Consider the following 20,094-nt stretch of genomic DNA (forward strand, 5'->3'; position numbering starts at 1 on the left):
ATCGCAAGCCCGACAACCGAAAGACCGTCTATTGAAATCCCGACGTCCGAAATCCCGAGTGTATCGAAATCCCAACATTTGAAATCCCGGCTCTATTATGAGTCTATATCTCAAGCCCGTCTCAAGACCGTCTATTGAAAACCCGACTGTATCGAAATCCCGACATTCGAAATCCCGGCTGTATTAAAATCCCGACAACCGAAAGACCGTCTATTGAAATCCCGACGTTCGAAATCCCGACTGTATCGAAATCCCGGCTGTATTAAAATCCCGACTCTTGAAATCCCGATCTCAAGACCGTCTATTGAAATCCCGACTGTATCGAAATCCCGACGTTCGAAATCCCGGCTGTATTAAAATCCCGACGCTTGAAATCCCGACTATCAAAATCCCGACTACCATAAAAATGTTATTGTAGAAATTTATAATAATAAAAGACACTGTCGGGATTTCGATATAGTCGGGATTTCGATAGTCGGGATTTCGATATAGTCGGGATTTCNAAAGTCGGGACTTTAATAAAAATGTTATTGTAGAAATTTATAATAATAAAAGACACTGTCGGGATTTCGATATAGTCGGGATTTCGAACGTCGGGATTTTGAGCCAGTCGGGATTTCGATAGACTCGGGATAGAAATTTATAATAATAAAAGACACTTGGTAGTCGGGATTTCGATATAGTCGGGATTTCGATACGTCGGGATTTCGAACAGTCGGGATTTCGATAGACGGGATTTCGGTTGTCGGGCTTGCGATTGCCACCGGGAAGAAACATGATGTGTGAAACTGGATTAACGAGAAATTGAAAGTTACCAGAAGAATGTTATTCCATAATCAATTTGCGAAAAAACAAAGTGAGTTATTAATAAATAAATTAAATGACGATTACACTGAAGATACTGCTATACATTATTAATGATCACAGTTAACAAAAACAACAACAACAATTATTGATGAGTTATAAATCAAGTGGATGACATTTCTAAAGAATAAAAATAATAATTTCTTCCATTGCAACGATTTATAAATGAAAGTTGTTTACATTTTCGTTTGATTGATATTATAAATTTATAGATTTTATATTTTTTATTTGTTAAAAGGTTTCTCTCTTAAAGTGAAATCAATCGCTGTTTTTTTTTACTAATTTGTATTAAAGTTTTCTTACTGTAGAAAATGTTCATTTTATTTCTACCTATTGCTTAACTTTTTTTAAGTATTCAACTATAAATTAGGTAAACATGACAATGTGGAATGTCATCTGTCAATTAAGTTTAACTATCAATAACTTTTTTAGGTAATCAAGTATCAATTGGTAAACATGATATTATGCAATAGCAAATGTTAATTAAATTTAATTGTCATTAACTTTTAAGAAATTAATTATATATTGCTAAACATAATTATGTGCAATTGTAATTAAATTCAAGTGTCATTCATTTTTTTAAGTAATCAACTATAAATTGGTAAACATGTCAATGTGGAATGTCAACTGTCAATTAAGTTTAACTGTCATTAACTTTTTTTAGGTAATCGAGTATCAATTGGTAAACATGACATTATGGAACAGCAAGTGTCTCACTTTTTTAGGTAATCAAATATTATTTGCTAAACAGGAGAACGTGTAATAAAAACTGTCAATTAATTTTAACTGTTATTAAGTTGTAAACTTTACAATGTACAATATTAACTGTTAGTTAATATAGTTTCAATACAATATTACTATTTACCACTAAGTTAAAACTAAAGCTTCATATAGTATTTGACACTCTTGACAGACATTTAAACTATCATTTTACTCTTAATGTGGAACCAACTTAAAATTATCTTATTTAGGTCGTGATAATTCCACAAGATTGTGAATTGATTTCTTTAATCTAAGTCTCTGGCCTAGATTTAAAGATGTATTTGGCATATGTTCAAAGTGAAATGAGCATTACATTTATCGTTACATATAATAAATTGTACGTGAATGGATTTCGTGATTTATTTATTATACTTCCATACCAGCAGCATTTCGTCGAAGACCCAAAGAACATCAAAGGTCGTGCGATTGCGGAGGTCCACTTTTGATATGTATATTTTCAACCTAATTCCAATCCGAATGTATATATATATACGTCATTTACGGGACCAATATTTGAACTGCGGAAACCCATTCATATAAATCTAATGTTAAATTACACTGACGTTAACAAATGACATCTGTCAAAGTTAGTGTTTTCGTGTGACATAGAAAATATTTTTATGTATTTCAATTACATTATGTTCGGTAATCGTCTTCCAAATCGAATATTAAATTAAACTTCACAAATAAACGTGTGTCTGTAATGCAGCAATAATAACGAGTTATTATGTTCTATAATTGACTGTCATATAAAGAAGACATGCGTCATTGCTAATATTTTCATGTGTTTCTATCATATTAAGTTGGTAGATAAACAATCTTCTAACATCGACATGAATCCAATGTTAAATTACAAGGACGTCTATAAATGACATTTATCCAATTTAGTATTTTCGTGTGACATATGTCAATACTAAGTATTTATTATACAATATTGAAATTGTATAATCCTTGGTAATCGTCATTTAAATGTTAAATTAGATTCACCAAATATACGTGTGTCTGTAACGCAATAAGAAAGACTAGTTATTAAGTTAGATAATTAACTAATATTGATATGTGTCAATGCTAATATTTTCGTGTATATTTATTCCATTGAATCTAAAGTTTAATTGCATTTATCAAATAAACGTGTATTTGTAACATATAAATGAAGCGTGGTGCAAAATCAATTCTTTCATTTTGTTTCAAAACCAAATGAAACTTGTATACAAACTTTGCATGTGATCAATATTTGAACTGTGTGTGTGTGTGTGTGTGTTTAGAGACGACGCATTTTCTTGTAGTTTTACCAAAGCACAGACAATTTCCTGATGAGGCCTTGCGTGTCGTCCGAACAATTTTCCTCGCCGATTTTCCTTCTTCCCTCATTTTGATATAACCTGAAGCTATTTTATTATCCCTTGTAAATTCCCAACTATCTTGGCAACTTCATTTCTATATATACACTATATACTATATAGATGACGTGTCACGGGGATATTTATAGTGCATTCATCATGCAGACGTAGCTAAATTACAAACACGAGACATTGTTGGTATAAGGAATACTATTACTACAATCACGAGCGCTTCCTTTTCCGCTCAATGGCAACAAACGATCAACAAATGTATAAATATAGGAAATATCGGTGGAAGGAAACATATAATAAACATGCCACCGCATTGTCACATAATTAATTAGATAATAATCTTTAAACAAGTAAAACTTTAATTTAATTTATATTTTTTATCGATAAATCTCTTGGAAACTGTCTTATATGTCTTCTATATTATAGTAGTAGAAAAAAGTATAAACTAATCTCAACATTAATTGCACTCAATTGAAACTAATGAAATACTAATTAAAGTACATTGAATTAAAATTTCAAAATATTGCACTTCTCGTAATTATAAAACAAAATATTTTTTAAAGTTGAAGACATTTTTTCTAAAGTTTTACAAGATAAATGACAAACATTTTAATACATTAATTTTGAAAAAAATAAACTTATATTCTTTTGTATAAAGTAACAAAAATTACACAAAAATTGGGAAATTTATGCTATAAATAAAGTATTAGAAATAAAGAATTTTACGTTCAAGGTCACCACTGTTCGTATTGATTTAGAACCCTCAGTGCAGAGAAAATGTCTTTTTACTACGTTCTTATGTAATACAACCATAAAATGACATTTTCCCATAAACTATTGGTTTGAATATCAAAAAACTAGCATGAAAAATAGATTTTTGTTGAAATTCTTTATTAAGGTTGAAAAAAATGCAATCTGTAGTTCGGTTATTTTTACTATTTTCAAAATTGTAAATGTGTCTGTAATGCAAAAAAAAAAAATCGCTATTAAATTCTATTTCCCATCTCTTTTACAAATTTACTTTTAACCAACTTTGATCAAAATATTAAATAACAAGAAACGTTTGTCTGTAATGCAATAAAAAAGCGATGCAATTTATGAGCTTTAAAAAGTACAGCATTGAAAACTTCCTAACCTACTGATATTATTTTTAAAAGTTCTCATTAAATTAAATTGTAAACTGGGTATTGTTTAACGACTTTTTATTTTACGACCATCGCGTTTTGCTCGTAACAGTCGTAAAACCTACGCCCAGATCTTTCAAAAGCAGCCGAACGCAGGACACAAAGTAAATGCATCGAAATCCCTAAATAAGTCAACAATTTGGTAATATATGATTCGAGGCACGAACTCATGTTCTTCGTATTTTACCAAATTTGCTACCTAAAAGAAACAACGACAAACTGGAAACTAAGTTGTATTGATTTCGAGCGACGTAAACATCTTCTTTTTTCATTATTACGTCGTTTTACATCACGTAAACTGTCGCCTGGGAAATGAGCTTCAGAAACGACGTGAATTACGTCGCCGACGTCGGATTTGAATTTCCCGCTTTTGCTCGTTTCTCTTTCCCTTCACGATTCTTTATTTTTTTGGTTTAATATTAGCAGCGTTTTTATTCGGGACGAATTGGATTACTGAAAAAAAAGCGGTTATCGTAAATTTCAGAGTTAATAATCTAAAGACTTTTACACCTCCAACCATAAATCTCTGTTTCTTTCTCTATCTTTTCTACATCTTATTGTTGTTTCGAATGGGTCACGGATTATTAGTTATGCGATATTAAATTTCCTTCTCTCTTTTCTTTCTTCTTCTCTCATATCGCATACATTTTAACTTTGTCTGCATGCAACTATACCGGTTTCTTTAGTCACTTCATTAAGTTAATGGAGACCCAAAGATTTATGCTATTATATGTGATTCATACTGTATCTGTTTTATGCCAATCGTAATTTATTGTCTATACTTTTCTAATATGCAACAAAACTATTGCATTTCCAATTAGTTTTTTGAATCATTCTCAATTATTTAGATTATACTTTAAAACTTTGTATTAAATACTTAAACTATAGATATAGTTAATATTACGTAATGTTAATTAACGATCAAAGTATGGAGATATTTCAATGTTTTCATCAATTAACGTTTTATTTAAACAGATGACACTAATTAAATTATTAAACATAAAACTACTACTACTACTACTACAAGTGTGACTTGCATCATTATTTTGTTATAATTCTTCAATTTTGAAGCAATAAAATGAAAAAAGTGTCTTAATTTTGTAATTAATTACATTAGATCAATCAATATGAAGATTAAAGATAATACTAAGAAAATTTTGTCCTGATTTGTATTTTTTACTAATTTCCTATTAGAAACTGTCAAATTTTAAAAAGAATTTTGTGTTATTTCAATTTTTGATATAAATATTGTGAAGTAATTATAAATATTTACTGAGAATTAGCGATTAGCGATACTTTATATCTATATTACGCATATTTTGATATAATTTCTGTTATGTAATGTTTATTGGTGATCGAGTTATTACAATTTTACGATTTTTTAATTGAAAAACTTTTGAAATAAATTTTACAATTTTATTTTTTAGTGTTCTGTCAAACAGCGAGTAAAACAATAGAAATCAAGGATAATGCTATTAATTAACTCCTTAATTCTTCCTCAAAGAGTATTGAAATCATCGATGCAAACATAATAAAATAACACACCAGTTGAATTTAATCGCTGAAAGAATGTCGCTTCAGGGGTTTCCACGACGTATATTTTTTTTTCAGCGATATTCAGGTTACAGGGAGAGGCACTCGTTAAGGGTGTGTGTGGCTCGCTGTATTGCGGTCAGTGAGTCACTTTTTCCCCCCTTTCGAGAAGTCTCCACGTCTCGTGTCTGCATGCATTAAAAATCGATACAATCTACATTGATTTTCTCTCCGCACTATTTTCATTATTTATTTGGCTTTTACTTTGCAGACCCAGATTTCCCCTGGGATCTGCAAACACCAAGATTGACTTTTCACCAAAAAAAAATAGAGAAAAATGAAGATACAGTTTATCGATTGTCATTAGAATTATTTAACTTTAAGAGATGTCGCGATTCGTCTTCCCATTTTTGTCCATTATATTGCTTCTAGTCACGTCATTTCCGGATAACAAAATATCGATTTATGTGTGTGTTTTTTCTTTCTTATTTTTCTGATCGTGTATGCATATTTTATTTCATTTGTTTTTTTTGCTTGCAGACAAACAGGAGCGAATGCAGAAGAAGACTTTCGTGAACTGGATCAATTCGTACTTATCCAAGGTGAGTGGCAATTCATTATTTTTATCCGCATCTAGGTTGACACGCCGCAACCTAATTCTGTGATAAATTGCAGTTTAGTTTCAATTCCCACTTAGCTCATACCTATTTTTAAACCTTCGGAACGGGAAAAGTAATGACAGAGAAAAAGAATTAATATATATAGGAAAACCGTGTTTTTATTGCGAATGTATTATAACGATTCGCGCAAATGGAACGAACACATTATTTAATTTGCAGTCGTTAATATCGATTTGCATGCTGATTAAATGCCACGTACGCAGCGATAATTAAATATTTTACTCGTTTTTCAAATTTAATGAATTGATGTACTGTAATAGTGAACTAAAGTATTTATTTCAATAATCGTTCAATAAATAAAATATATTTAGATTTATTGATTATTAAAAAATAATCAAAAAATCTAAATCCTATTTTACGACTGTAGAAAGTCGTAAAATGAAACTTATTTTCGTTAAATAAATTATTTATTGGTTGTCATAAAAGTAACGTTACTATTTTGTTTTTATCATCATTTTTTATTTTGTTGACGTTACGTCAATTTTTATTTGACAAGAGTGTACACATCAAATTATGAAATATTTGACGCCTCGACAACGTGTTATTGCGATAAAATGTTATTATTAAAATCAATAGATCGTCGATAAATCGCATGAAAACAAGTAAATAACGCTAAATTATGCGGAGATTGTTCAAATTGTTAACATAAAATTGATTTGTTTCATTTATAAGTTAATTTAATACTTGTAATTATAACTTGGCTCTAGAAATTTGGGAATTTCTGACCGTTCAATATATATTTATATTCGTAATTACTGTTAGTTAGAATACAGAAAGCGTTAATTTGGGTATCAATTTTATTCAAGTATGAATATGAAGAAATTAAGTCAGAAAGGACCTTCGGTTGCGGATTTCGAGGGTGCATATTTAATTTGGAGGGTGCTTTGCAGTGTAGACTATGAATTTATTAGTCTCGAACTGAAAATAATAGAAAGTCGTGGCTATTTCTTTTTTATATAACTATGAGGTAATTATTAATTACTTTTTGTGGTTCCTAAGAATTCATATGTAAATCTCACATTTATAACTCTAATAAAACTTTTTGCCATATTTCAAGCTAAATGAGCTAACTGGGATTTACGTCAGTTGTTAAAACACTAGTATAGTAAGCATGAGGATTACCTAAGTTGTAAAGTTTAAAATGGAGGTTGGTGATGTTATTACGTCACTATAAAGTATGTAATAATAAAGGTTAATCTAACAAAAGAAAACAAATAAATTTAGGAAGGTTAATATTTCGTAAAGTATTAAAATTGACGTATTTAGATTATTTGGTTTCAATTAAGTAGTTATTTGAAATAAAATCTATAAGTTCTAATGAAGACATCTCTATTGATTACGTTTATGATAGAATAACTTTGGTAATTATAGGTAATTGTCGATTAACAGTAAAGCAGCGCTCTTTAGGTTTAAATGAATGACGGTGCTTGGCACGAAATCTTGTCGATCATCACGTACTCGAGCACACAAACATTCGTAGTCTAATACTCGTGTTATTCCTTTCGCAGCGAGTTCCACCGCTTAGGGTAGACGACTTGATTGAAGATCTGAAAGACGGAACGAAGCTTCTCGCACTGCTCGAGGTGTTGTCCGGAGAAAAACTGGTAAGATCCAACCACGAATCTAAATCAAGTCTCACTTCCTTCATCTCTTTGTTTGTTGTGTATTGTAGCCCGTGGAGAGAGGCAGAGTGCTCCGCAGACCGCACTTCCTTAGCAACGCCAATACAGCCCTGCAGTTCCTCGCAGGGAAACGTATCAAACTAGTCAACATCAATGCCAGCGATTTGGTGGATGGGAGACCACCGGTCGTGTTGGGCCTCATCTGGACCATCATCCTCTACTTCCAGGTAAAACATACTCCTCTTTAAAATCTCGCCGAATCATCAGACCTAATAGAAGCACTAACTTTGCCATAACCGTAGTCATTATGATTTTTTTTTACTTTACTTACTTTACCTACATAACTTACTTATATTACTTACTAAATCGCTTCACCTAAAACTGCACACCAATTTTGCTGTATGTCTATTGTTTATTTTAAGCTACGTCGAAGGAATGTTAGGTGGATCGTGGTAAGTCTACTAATAAAACTCATTTCGCTTTTGTACTAATCGTTCAAACTCGCTTTCGGCACATGAACCATATCAATGTACGTCTCGTTCATCCGCCAGATGATCGAAGAAAATCGATAATTTGTCTAACGTCTGTGTATGTTTTTATGATGTTTAGATCGAAGAGAACAGCAGAGCTTTGGAGTATCTGGCCAAGTACGGAAGTACCAGCAGTTTGGAGAGTGCTGGTACCTCCTCATCAGCCACAAAGGATAAATGGAAACAGGGAGCAAGGAAAACACTCTTACACTGGGTAGCCAATGCCCTACCAAGGTAAGAAAAAAAAACTAATATTTATCAAAATAGTATAAAAACAGCGTTTTTCATGATTTTTGCTGCGACCCAAATGTTTATATTTCTTTTGACGTCTTGATACAATTTAAAATTAGACCCTACAAATTAGATTGAGAACCGCTAACTTTACAAATACAAAATTGGAATACTTTATTTAATCAAAGAAATCCAATTACAAACAATTACGAAGTGTTTTAAATAAATCAAAGAGAACCTCACCTTCTGCAATTTCTTAGCTGCAAATGTATTTCTTCTCGGTGATAATTTGATTCCGACTCATTAATTCAATGGTCCTGGGAATCTTCCATTCCGACGAAATCAATATCGATTTTATATAAAACCTCGGCGTGTTCTCTCTCATCCACTTTCAGTTCTTCCATTCACTTACTCCTAAGAGTGATCACCTCTTGTTTAATCTACCTTACGTTTCATTTTTATTTTGTAGTCTGCATTTTCACTTTATCCAATTGTACTATCAAATACAATGCAATTGTTTATGAAAGTATCTTGATTTATTTCAATTCTGAAATAAAAATAAAAATTGTCATTTTATAAATCAATGATGAGTTAAGACTTGTATGAATATGTAGAAATAAAATATTGTTTAAATTTGCAGTGATTCAGGAATACAAGTTAAAGACTTTGGAGCGAGTTGGCGCGATGGTGTGGCCTTCTTAGCTATCATCGACGCAATCAAAGCAAACTTGATCAACTTAGCCGAACTGAAGAAGGAAACAAACAGAACCCGATTGGAGACGGCGTTCGATGTTGCCGAGAACGAGCTAGGAATCTCAAGACTATTAGATCCAGAAGACGTGGACGTACCAAAACCAGACGAAAGATCCATCATGACTTACGTGGCGCAATTCTTGCACAAGTATCCGGAGCCAAAGAGCACCGGACCGGATGCCATTGCCGCCATCCAGGAAGAATACAACGAGCTGCACGCATGGCTCATGAAGAAGACCCAATACTTGGAACATCTTCAGCAGACGAACTCCCTTCCCCTCGACTACAACGAGTATCTGGCGTTCAGAGGGGACGTCGATGAGAAGCAGTTGGTCTTCGACCGATTGAGGACTATGATCGAATCTCAGAGCATGATTTCGATCACGAAAGAATCCTGGAGCGACGTATCCAGACTCTGGAATTTACTGGAGCAGCAGATGCGCTACTGGCTCTGGCTGCTCGACTCGCGTCTTCCTGGTGACTTCAGGGTTGTAGGCGAGTGGCTCGCAAAGGCGGAGAAATTAATCTACAACGACGATATACCGACCACGATGAACGAAGAGACGGCGTCAATTATCAGCAGGAAACTGGAGGAGCATAAAGCCTTCTTTGTTGACCTTCCCACAATTCAAGCCAAATTCTCGCAGGCTTGCGAGGGGCCTTTGGCCCGTGAAGTGCCTTCCTCTCAGCTAAATACCATGGCTCAGAGACTTAACGATATTGGACCGAAAGCTGCTCAGCGCAGAGTCAGACTCAAGTTCCTCGAACATAAAGTATAAATCAATACAAAGAAAAAAAATCGTAATCTAAACTATTTCTCTTGTGATTTCAGTGTTGCCTTATTGCATTTTTGCAACTGACAGAAACCAAGCTGAGGGCGTGGACCGCCAAGTACGGTCGTTTGGAGAAGGTCGTCCAGCTGCTCGAACAGTACAGAAACTTCGTTTCCAAAAACCACATTTTCCAGGAATTCAACAAAGCGTTCATCGATATGCAAGCTGTCATTGAGGAATACAAGCGGGACGGAAATATCGGTAATTAATATTTATACTAAATCATGCGTCTCATGGTCTCTTCAATGAGTTTTCTTTTCATTACAGACAAGAAAGAATCGATCGAAATCGACAAGTTCATCCGAGATATTGGAGATAGATGGAAGAACGTTTCCATGGAGCTGCGCTGCGTGCAAAGCATGCTTGAAGAAGTAGTAGCCTACTGGAGACGCTGGGATTCCCTTTCAGTGGAATTCGACGAATGGCTCAATAAAGCTGAACCAGCTCTAAAGCTTCCCGAAGAAGAACGCATGGAGTTCTTCCAGGACATCAGCGTTTGGAGAGACAAGTACCAATTGCTAGGTGACACCGTGAGCTTCCTGATAGCCACATGCGAAGATAAAATCGCCATGCAATTGAGGGACCACTATAGCAACATGACCGAAAGATGGGAGAAATTGTATCCACACGTGAACAAGTACAGTCATGCAGGTGATATCCTGAGAAACCGCAAAGATTTCAGAGCCGGAGTTGAAATGTTATCCACATGGCTGAGGAAGGCCGAAAAGACGTTGGCAAACCAAGAATTGGGATCGACGAATCGCATCCAAGAACATCTAAACGAATTGCAGAAGCTGCAAAGCGAAGTTGAAGGCGTAGAAACGCTCTTTAAAAACATCAGCAAAACGTTCCAAATGCTTATCCAAGATTTGGGACGCGACGAAGTTGACACTATGATGACTACACTGAAGCACGAGAAAGAGGCTCTGGTGAAAGTGCGCGCATTGATCCCAATGCAGCTGCACCTTTTCAATCAACTTTTGGTGCAGCAACAATCGTTGGAGGCTGGCCAAAAGGAGATTAATCAATGGCTCGACGAAGCCGAAGAGCATTTGCGAAAGCTCAATTTGGTTGGAGATAAGGAGAACCTTAACAAGCAACTAGAGAAACACAAGCAATTCTTTACTCGCACCTTCTACTACAAATCAATGCTCGATAGCAAGAACAAAGTTCTCAGGAACATCGTTAAATCTGTAGATCAGAGTGCTAGTTTAGACGTTGTTGAGACAAACTCGAAGATGGAGCAACTAAATGACCGTTTTGAGTACGTCACGAAGAACGCATCCATCTGGGAACAAAAGCTGCAAGAGGCTTTGCGTTGTTGGTTTAACTTCAGCTCTAGCGAGCGGGTTATATCTGACTGGCTAAACAAAGCGGAGCAGCTCATTTCCGAAAGACACATCGACTCCAAGCAAGCAGTCGAGATGCACAAGAACTTCTTCGAGCGTGTAAACGAACGCTGGATTCACGATCTTGTGCAGAGCGCCCAAGATCTCTGCAATAGTCTTCCCAATGAACAACACAAACCTATCATCCACTCGGTGGAAAAATTACAATCCAAATGGAAAGAAGTTCTTTCTTTCGCGCCACTTCATCTTATGCGACTCGAATTTCGCCTGGACGAATCATCCTTTATCTATTACATCAAGAAAATCGAAGAGGAGATCAGCTTCGAGCAGCAAGCGTTCAATAAGCAAGAGAACGTGGATACTATTATCGGTAGAAACAAGGATTTCTTTTATCCTGAAGGTGTGTTATTGGAAGCCCGCAGATGCTTGGAGAATCTCAAGAAAATCTCAACCACTTTCGCTCAGTACAGACCCGAAGATCAGACTCTTTTGGAGGCTTACTCGAGGGCAGAGCAAAGCTGGAAGACCGTCAACGTTAAAGTTGAAAGTCTTAAAGATCAATTGGACCAAGTCCCAGAAAAATGGAACAAATACTACGAGAAATTCAACGCTATGGTAACCTGGATGGATCAGGTCGATGCCACATTGAAAAACATTCTAAACGATGTCAATAACATGGAGGAGTTCGAACGAGAGAAAGCCGTCTTCCAGGTAAGATATCAAACTTTTAACAAATGTAAAAATAGATGTATTAATATCCTGTAATTATTTAATTGCAATCAGTTAAAAAGGCTTATGGTAACTATCAGCTAGTTTTAATTTAGTCCTTGTATTTATGTTGATATAGTTGTTAATATGTATGTGTTATTTTTATAGAATATTTGCAAAGACGCCGATGCCAAACGTGAAGATATGAAGTGGTTGGTGCAAACGCTAGATGCACTCACTTCACACTGCCCCGAAAGCCAAGCGATGCTTGAGCAGAAGAAACTTGAACATCTGATCACTCGCTATAAGAACTTAATTCCGACCTTGGAAATCACCATGGTCAAGACGGATGTGCTCTCGAAGTGCTACACTTACCGCCGCGAGGTGCGCGAAGTTTGCATCCTTCTCAAACGCGTCAAAGAGCAATCCATCGAGCAACCACCACCTGAAAGTCTCGAAACCATCACTCAACTAATCAGACAACAGGAAACTGCCATAAGCCAATTAGATTTGCAGCGTCCAAACATCATGTGCATGCTGCAAAGAGGCAAGGAATTGTCGAGCGATACCAACGCTCCAGCGTTCGTTAAAGACGAAGTTAAGACTTTGGAAATTGGATGGACGGAAGCCTTTGATGAAACAGCGAATAGTTTAAGGAAGTTGAAGAGCACTCAAACCTTATGGTCGAACTATTCCCATCAAAAAACCGAAATCTTGGAGCTGTTGGCCAAGGCTGATTTGGACTTGAAGCGCCTAGCCCCTGGACAATACAACTCGAGCAACTTAGCTTCAGAATTGCAAGCCAAACAGGAGATGGCCATTCACTTGAGAGAGATGACCGAAGAGTTACTGAGACGTCTGCGCGATCTATGCAGCAAATTAGCAGAAATTGCACCCGCTGATAAGAAGTTTGAGCTTCAGCAAGAAGTCACAACTATCGAAAGACGTCTACAAACCACGTTGGAACAAGTCCAAAGTCGCGTTATCTACTTGGAAGACTTTAACGATAAATGGAACTCCTTCCAAAAGAGCATATCTGAGTTACAGCACTGGACTGTGCAAAGCGCTCCTCAACTGTTGAGCGCTGCCCACGAAGACAACATCGCTCCAGAAGATCGCGTTGCAAAAACTGAGTTGTTGCAGAAAGAAATCATCCATAAGATAAAACTATTAGATTCGTTGGGAAGCGAGGCCAGGGAATGGCTGCCCGATAACAAAGAGAACGAGGAAGCCCTCAAGATGAAGGCCGATATGGTTGCATTACAGGAGAAGGTTGTAGCTATTAAAGGCAATGTAGAAAGTCAAGCAGCTTTGGTGAGTAAAGATTTAGCCACCTGGCAGCAGTACCAGAGCAACCTGAACGAAATCAGGCCGTGGGTTGAGAAGGCTGAGATCAAAATTAATATGGGTACACCAAAACCAGCAACAATTGAAGAGGCCATCCGCATGCAGAAAGAGAACCAACAATTTGCAACGGAATGCGGTAGCAATGCTGGTAGATTACAAGGAATATCTTCGATTTGCGAACAAATTAAGACGAAAACTAACGCATCTGATGAAATTGATGCTATGAAGTCTAGATTCACCATAATCCAAGGTGCTACTAGTCAAGCAGCAACGAAACTTGATAAACTCATCAACAATTGGAATGATTTTGATGTCAATGCCAAGAAATTGGAGAGCTGGGCTATTGAAGGTCAAAAGTCTTTGAAGACCAAGGTTATCAACTTAAATACACCCGATGTCGATAAATTGGAGCAGGAGTTGTCCAAACTAAAGGCGTTCAACAATGAGATATCTGAGCAACAGGCGAAGCTGATTTCGCTCACCCAACACTCAGATTCAGTTGCGCATGGACTTAGCCCAGAGGGTGCAGTTTTGGTGAAGAATCGCGTTCACGATTTGAAAGCCAACATCAATCAACTTGGTGATAGTGTCAGGGCGAAGATCAATGATGTCTCGGACGCTATCCTATCTCGTCACGAGTTCCAGACCAAACTTGAAGAATTTACCTCTTGGGTCGATAAACTGAATGGAAATATCGCCCAAATTGATGAGGTCAAAGCAGATAAAGTTGATTCTACTTTGATCACCATTCATTCTCTGCTCCAAGATTACTCCGATAAGAAACCGACGTTCAGCGCGATTTACGAAGAAATTGAAAGCATCACTTCAAAGACACAACCACAAGAAAGCGATTTACTGCGAGAGGAATACTCAAAGCTGGTTGAAAACTACATCAAGATTGAGAATAACTTGAAGAACAAGAAGGCCGAACTCGAGAAATGGGCCGAACTCCTCAGATGGTGCAACGAGACCAACCAGCAACTCAGTCACATCAAATACCAAATCGAAAGCCAAAAGTCTCATCCCGAAGAGTTGAAGATCATTTCTACCGACATCGAGACGATTATCACGAAACTGATTACCTGGAAACAAACTGCTACTTCCATAGACTCTTCCCCAACGATCACCATCCTCGATGGTACAGGTAATCCAACGACCGCAGAGAAATTGGTCAGGGAAATCGAAGTTAAAGTAATCAACTTCAAGACGCAATTAGGAGAAAAGCTTATCAGCCTCAGTGAGCTAAAGAAGCACTGGAACAAGTTCGATGACCTCCAGAAGCAAGTTAACAATAATTTGGAAGCTATCGAACAAACCATAGTAACCATCGATTCAGATATAAAGAAACCAACCGATCTTCAAGCGGCAGTTGATAAGATCAACGCTCTTATAGAATCGCAATCACAAGCGTCCAAAGCGCGCGAAGAGTTGCGTAAAGAGGGACAACTACTCATGAAGCAAGACACCCAGAACGTAACCATAATCCAGAACATTCTCTCAACCATCGAGAGCAGTTGGGACAAATTGCACGGAACGATGCGCGACCAAAAGATGAAATACTCCGACATCCTCTTCGCATGGAACGAATTCCAGGAGGCCAAGGATAAAATCGAAAGTGAAATTGGTAAAATTGAAGAAGTCTGCAACAGTATTCGTACTCCGGCCGATCTGATTGACGCGAATCTCAACGCGGAGAAAGCCAAGAAAACTCTCGACTCTCTAAAGAAGACTAAGTCAATTTTGGACAAGATGGATAGCAAAGGAGAATCCATCATCAAAAAATCCGTTGGTATCGATGGAATGGCTCCGGCCATTCGCAACGAATTGCAAGAAACACACACTCGTTGGTCGAGAGTCCACGACAACGTTCTGAAATTGGTGCAGACCACCGAATCTCAGGCCGTCATCTGGAAGCATATCCAAGACACGAAGAACAAACTATACCAATGGCTCAACGAGCAAAACAACAATTTGGCCACAGCCATCGAAAAACCCAACGAACTGGAGGCTGGTCAATCTAAGTTAATGAAATATAAGGAGGAGTTGCCTCAGTATCTCTCTCTGAAGCAGAACATCCCAACTAAATATAAGCAGCTGATCCAATTATCAGACTCGAAGGATATCTCCAATCTGGACACACTGATGCAGCTTCTCGAAGATCAGTTCGCTGAGGTCAAGAAGAACGCCGACAAATTGGAAAGCGTTATCTCGAAATTCGGCGAAAAGGAGAACTCTATCCGCGCTTCCATGAAAGAAGTCACGAACAAGATTTCGACGATCCGCGAGGACATCATTAAATGCGATGATCTTTCCGGAGATAATTCCAAAGTTTTGGAGAGGTTGATCAAATTGCAGAAGCTCAAAACAGAGCTGCAGAATTGCGAACCGGAGATCATCCAAATTGGAACGAAAATTCAGGATATGAAAGCCACGTACCCAAGTATTGCAGAAGGCACCTTACCTAAAGAACAGCAAAATCTTAAGAAACGATTCGATGTCGTATTGCAACATACAATTAAAATCGAAAATTCATTGTTGGTATTCTTGAAGAAATACCACAGCGACAAATACGGAGCTTTGCAGCGCTTGATCCAATCCCACAAGGAAAAAGTGCAATGGTGCAAACCAGAACCTGCTAACGATAGATACAATTTGGAGTTGAAATTAAATGCTCTGATTCCGATCAAGGACGCTTTGAACGATTGTTCTGTGCGTAAAGATGAGTTGGAAAGTTCCTTGAAGATCTTGGAGAGCGTAGAAACACCTGAAAGTATAAAGGCGCTCCACGCCGAGAAGGAGAATCTCCTGAAAGATTTGCAGGATTTGGAGGACAATTATAATAGGACAAAGGAACTTTTGGAGCGCAACATAAGTTTGCACCAGAAGTACGATAAATTAAGTGAATCAGTGTCGAATTGGCTCAAGAATATTGAGAACAAGGTGCGGGCTGAGAGCACTCCTCAAGTTGATATGAGTAAGGTGGATGATAAAATCAAGGAGATTCAGGCGCTGCAGAAGACAACCTCTGAGCACGGTGCTGAATTGGAGGAGCTCACAACTTTGGGCGAAGCGATGTTGAAGGAAGTCTCCGAATCTCGCATTAAACAGTACGTGCATCACCTGAATACCAGATACCAAGCTGTGACTAAATTCTTGAGTAACTACTTAGACAAATTGCGCGAGTTGAACGATTATAAGAAGATGTACGGTGATAGCATCAAGGAAGTTGAAAATTGGTTAGTGGAAGCTGAAACCAAGGTGAATTCGTTCAAGAAGTTTACTGCGAGTGGATCTAAACCTAACAAAGGAACTTTAGAGGAGCTGAAGAAGTTCGCTGTTGAAAGAGAACGTGGACAGGCCTTGTTGAACACTGCCGTCGAGTATGGCGAGGCTCTGTTCTCTGGAATTACACCTGAGAATCGTGACACCATTCGTACTGAATTAAGAAATCTTCGTGACAAATCGGAAGCTTTAATCGACCAGGTTAACACTATCTACAAGCAAGTCGAGAGCATTCTGATGCAGAGGCATTCATTTGACGATAGCCTTGCACAGGTGAAGCTGTGGATTGATGAGTGCAGTGCCAAACTGAGTGATAGCATGGAATTGGATGCTACTTTACCTGAAAAGAAAGATACTTTACACAAGTATCGCAGCATGTTGCATGACGTTAATTTGCACAAGAATCTGCTGCAGCAACTGAAAGATAAAATTAAGGATTTATCTGATTCGGAAGCAGACTCAAAATTAGATGAGAATCTGAACAACTACAATAAGCTTTCGGATGATGTAAACGGACGTGTAAAATTAGCCGAGAATTATGTGACGAATCACGAGGCCTATAACCAAGTATTGGAAAAATGCAGAGACTGGTTGAGTGCCTTAACATCCGAAGCTGCCCTTTTAGTCGATGAGACTTCTTCGGAATCCGCAGACGCTCGTCTAACCATCGTCGAGAATTTACTGAGCCAAAAGGACGAAGGCGATAAAATCATCTCTTCGTGCAAGAAGCATTTGGAAACAGTGATCAAACAGACATCCCCACCCGGACATCCGCCACTCATCAACGGCTTCGAGGAACAGGCCAGCAACTGGCAGAAATTCTTGAGCATGTGTTCCGACGCTAAGGTAAAGCTGAACGACATCTACAGCAAATATTCGCAGTTCGAGGCTATAGTCGACGATCTGGAAATTTGGCTGAAGCAGAAGGAAATCCAGGTCAAGGATCAGAGCCTGAGAAGCACAGAGGAAACCAAATACGCACACCTCACCAAACTAAGAGAACTTGAAGAAGAGATTCTAACGAAGAACGCCGACTTTGATAACGCGTCCGAACTTGCGCAAAGCTTTGAAATCGACACTGAATTATCCAATAAGGTCTCGCAGTTGATTTCTCGTTACCATACTGTGAAGAATTCCGTCAAGGATGGAATCAATCGTTATGATGGATTCCATAAAGAACATAAATCGTTCAACGAGGATTATGCACAATTCCTCAAGTGGCTGTCAGAAAAGGAAACTGAACTGCAAGATATGAGTCACATCGTAGGTGATCTGGTCGTGCTTCAAGATAGGCAGCAAAAGATCAAGGAAATTCTTGAGGAAAAGAACCAGAAAATTGGTATTTTCGACGACCTTTCCGATCGAGGTGAGAAATTATATTCGCACACATCTCCTGATGGCCGAGAAATAATCAGGCAACAGTTGAGGAATATGAGAACCATCTGGGATGGATTTGGAGATGACGTTCAAACGGCTCTGAACAAGCTGGAGCAATGCTTGATGCAATTCGCCGATTTCACTGCAACGCAAGAACAACTCACTAAATGGTTGAAGGACGTCGAAAGGGCAATGCAACAGCATACAGAACTCAAGACTACTCTGCAAGAGAAAAGAGCCCAACTGCAGAACCACAAGATTATGCACCAAGAGATTATGTCGCATCAACAACTGGTGGAATCCGTTTGTGACAAGGCTCAACAATTGGTCGATCAGACGCAAGACAAATCACTGAACATTTATTTACAATCTATTAAGCAATTGTTCCAAAGCATTGTCGATAAATCGCAAGATCTTTTGAACAATCTTGAGGATTGCGTCGATAAGCACAACCAATTCAATTCAAGCATTAGCGCTTTCAAGGAATGGATTGCAAGTGAAAATGAGAAGCTCCACGAGCTTGAAGACTTATCTGGAGAGAAGAGCGATATTCTGGCTCGTCTTTCCACCATTAAATCTCTTAAAGACAACGAAAGCGAAGGCAACAAGAAGTTGGATGCTATTTCCCAACAGTTAGAAGGCATGGTATCCAGTACTGCACCAAAGGGTATTGAAATCTGTCAAGAAGATATCGAAAACCTGAGGAAGGTACTTAAACAATACTTGGAAGATATTGGTAAGTTTTGAATGAAATTATTATTGATTATTGGTAAATTTCTAATTTGATTCATAGACAAGGTCATGGAAAAGCAGGAGAATAGCCTGACCCAATGGAAGGAATTCGAGAATGGTTTGGAGGATTTGAATAACTGGTTCAAGACTACAGAAGTCAAGTTTAGGGATCAACCATTGCAAACTACTCTTTCTGAGAAGGAAGCCAAGTTGAAGAACATCAGCATTGAGAGGGATTCTGTTGCTGCTAAAGAGAAGGAAATTGATGCCTTCATCGATAAGAGTCACACCCTGGTTCAGTCAAGTGGTTCCCAGCGCATCAAACCGCTTATCTCTAACATAACCACACGTTATCAAACTCTGCACACGCTCAGCAAAGATGTCATGAATAGATGGCAAAGTTTGGTCGATGATCACCACAAGTACCAAGACAAATTGGAGGAAGTTTCAACCTGGTTGACACCTCTGGAAGAGCACTTGGCTACTCTTCAACATGCAGAATTGGCTGATAACATTGGAGCCACCACCAACAGATTGCAAGTGTTGCTCACAGAGAAAGATAACGGAGAGCATAAAGTCAACAGTCTGACTATTATGGGTGAAAGATTGTTCCCAGATACCGCAGCTCAAGGTAGGGAAATCATCAGAACCGAACTAAGGGATATCAGAAGCAGATGGGACAAACTAGATGAAGGCATCAAACAGCAACAGCATCTTGTCGAATCCCAATCGTTGCAGATAAATTCATATAAAGACATGCTACAACAAGTTCTCACTTGGTTGGATTCCATGGAGAAGGTTGTTCAAACCGATCCGACCTCATGGACGACCGTGCAAGAAGTTAGAGCCAAGCTCCTTAAGCACAAGACTACTTTACAGGAAATCATAACTCACAAGAGAATAATAGAAGGTAAGTGCTGTTTATTTTCTAAGTGTTCATTGTACCTTTCACAAT

At 37.7% G+C, this 20,094-nt stretch overlaps 1 protein-coding gene across 1 annotated transcript in view; it reads left to right on the top strand.

The window, feature by feature from the left end:
* The first annotated feature begins 6,238 nt into the window (after nt 1-6,238).
* The window catches only part of LOC108556451 (nesprin-1), a 50,472-nt gene continuing 36,616 nt past the window's right edge, over nt 6,239-20,094 (top strand). Inside the window, exons 1-9 of the mRNA XM_017912584.1 lie at nt 6,239-6,297; nt 7,884-7,979; nt 8,048-8,224; nt 8,607-8,761; nt 9,399-10,284; nt 10,344-10,545; nt 10,612-12,404; nt 12,570-19,143; nt 19,201-20,049. Coding sequence (XP_017768073.1) covers nt 6,250-6,297; nt 7,884-7,979; nt 8,048-8,224; nt 8,607-8,761; nt 9,399-10,284; nt 10,344-10,545; nt 10,612-12,404; nt 12,570-19,143; nt 19,201-20,049 — 10,780 coding nt within the window. The 5' untranslated portion in view covers nt 6,239-6,249. The remainder of the gene's footprint in view (nt 6,298-7,883; nt 7,980-8,047; nt 8,225-8,606; nt 8,762-9,398; nt 10,285-10,343; nt 10,546-10,611; nt 12,405-12,569; nt 19,144-19,200; nt 20,050-20,094) is intronic.

Source organism: Nicrophorus vespilloides, unplaced genomic scaffold (genome assembly GCF_001412225.1).
Source record: "Nicrophorus vespilloides isolate i.1.1-1 unplaced genomic scaffold, Nicve_v1.0, whole genome shotgun sequence".
NCBI lineage: Eukaryota > Metazoa > Arthropoda > Insecta > Coleoptera > Silphidae > Nicrophorus > Nicrophorus vespilloides.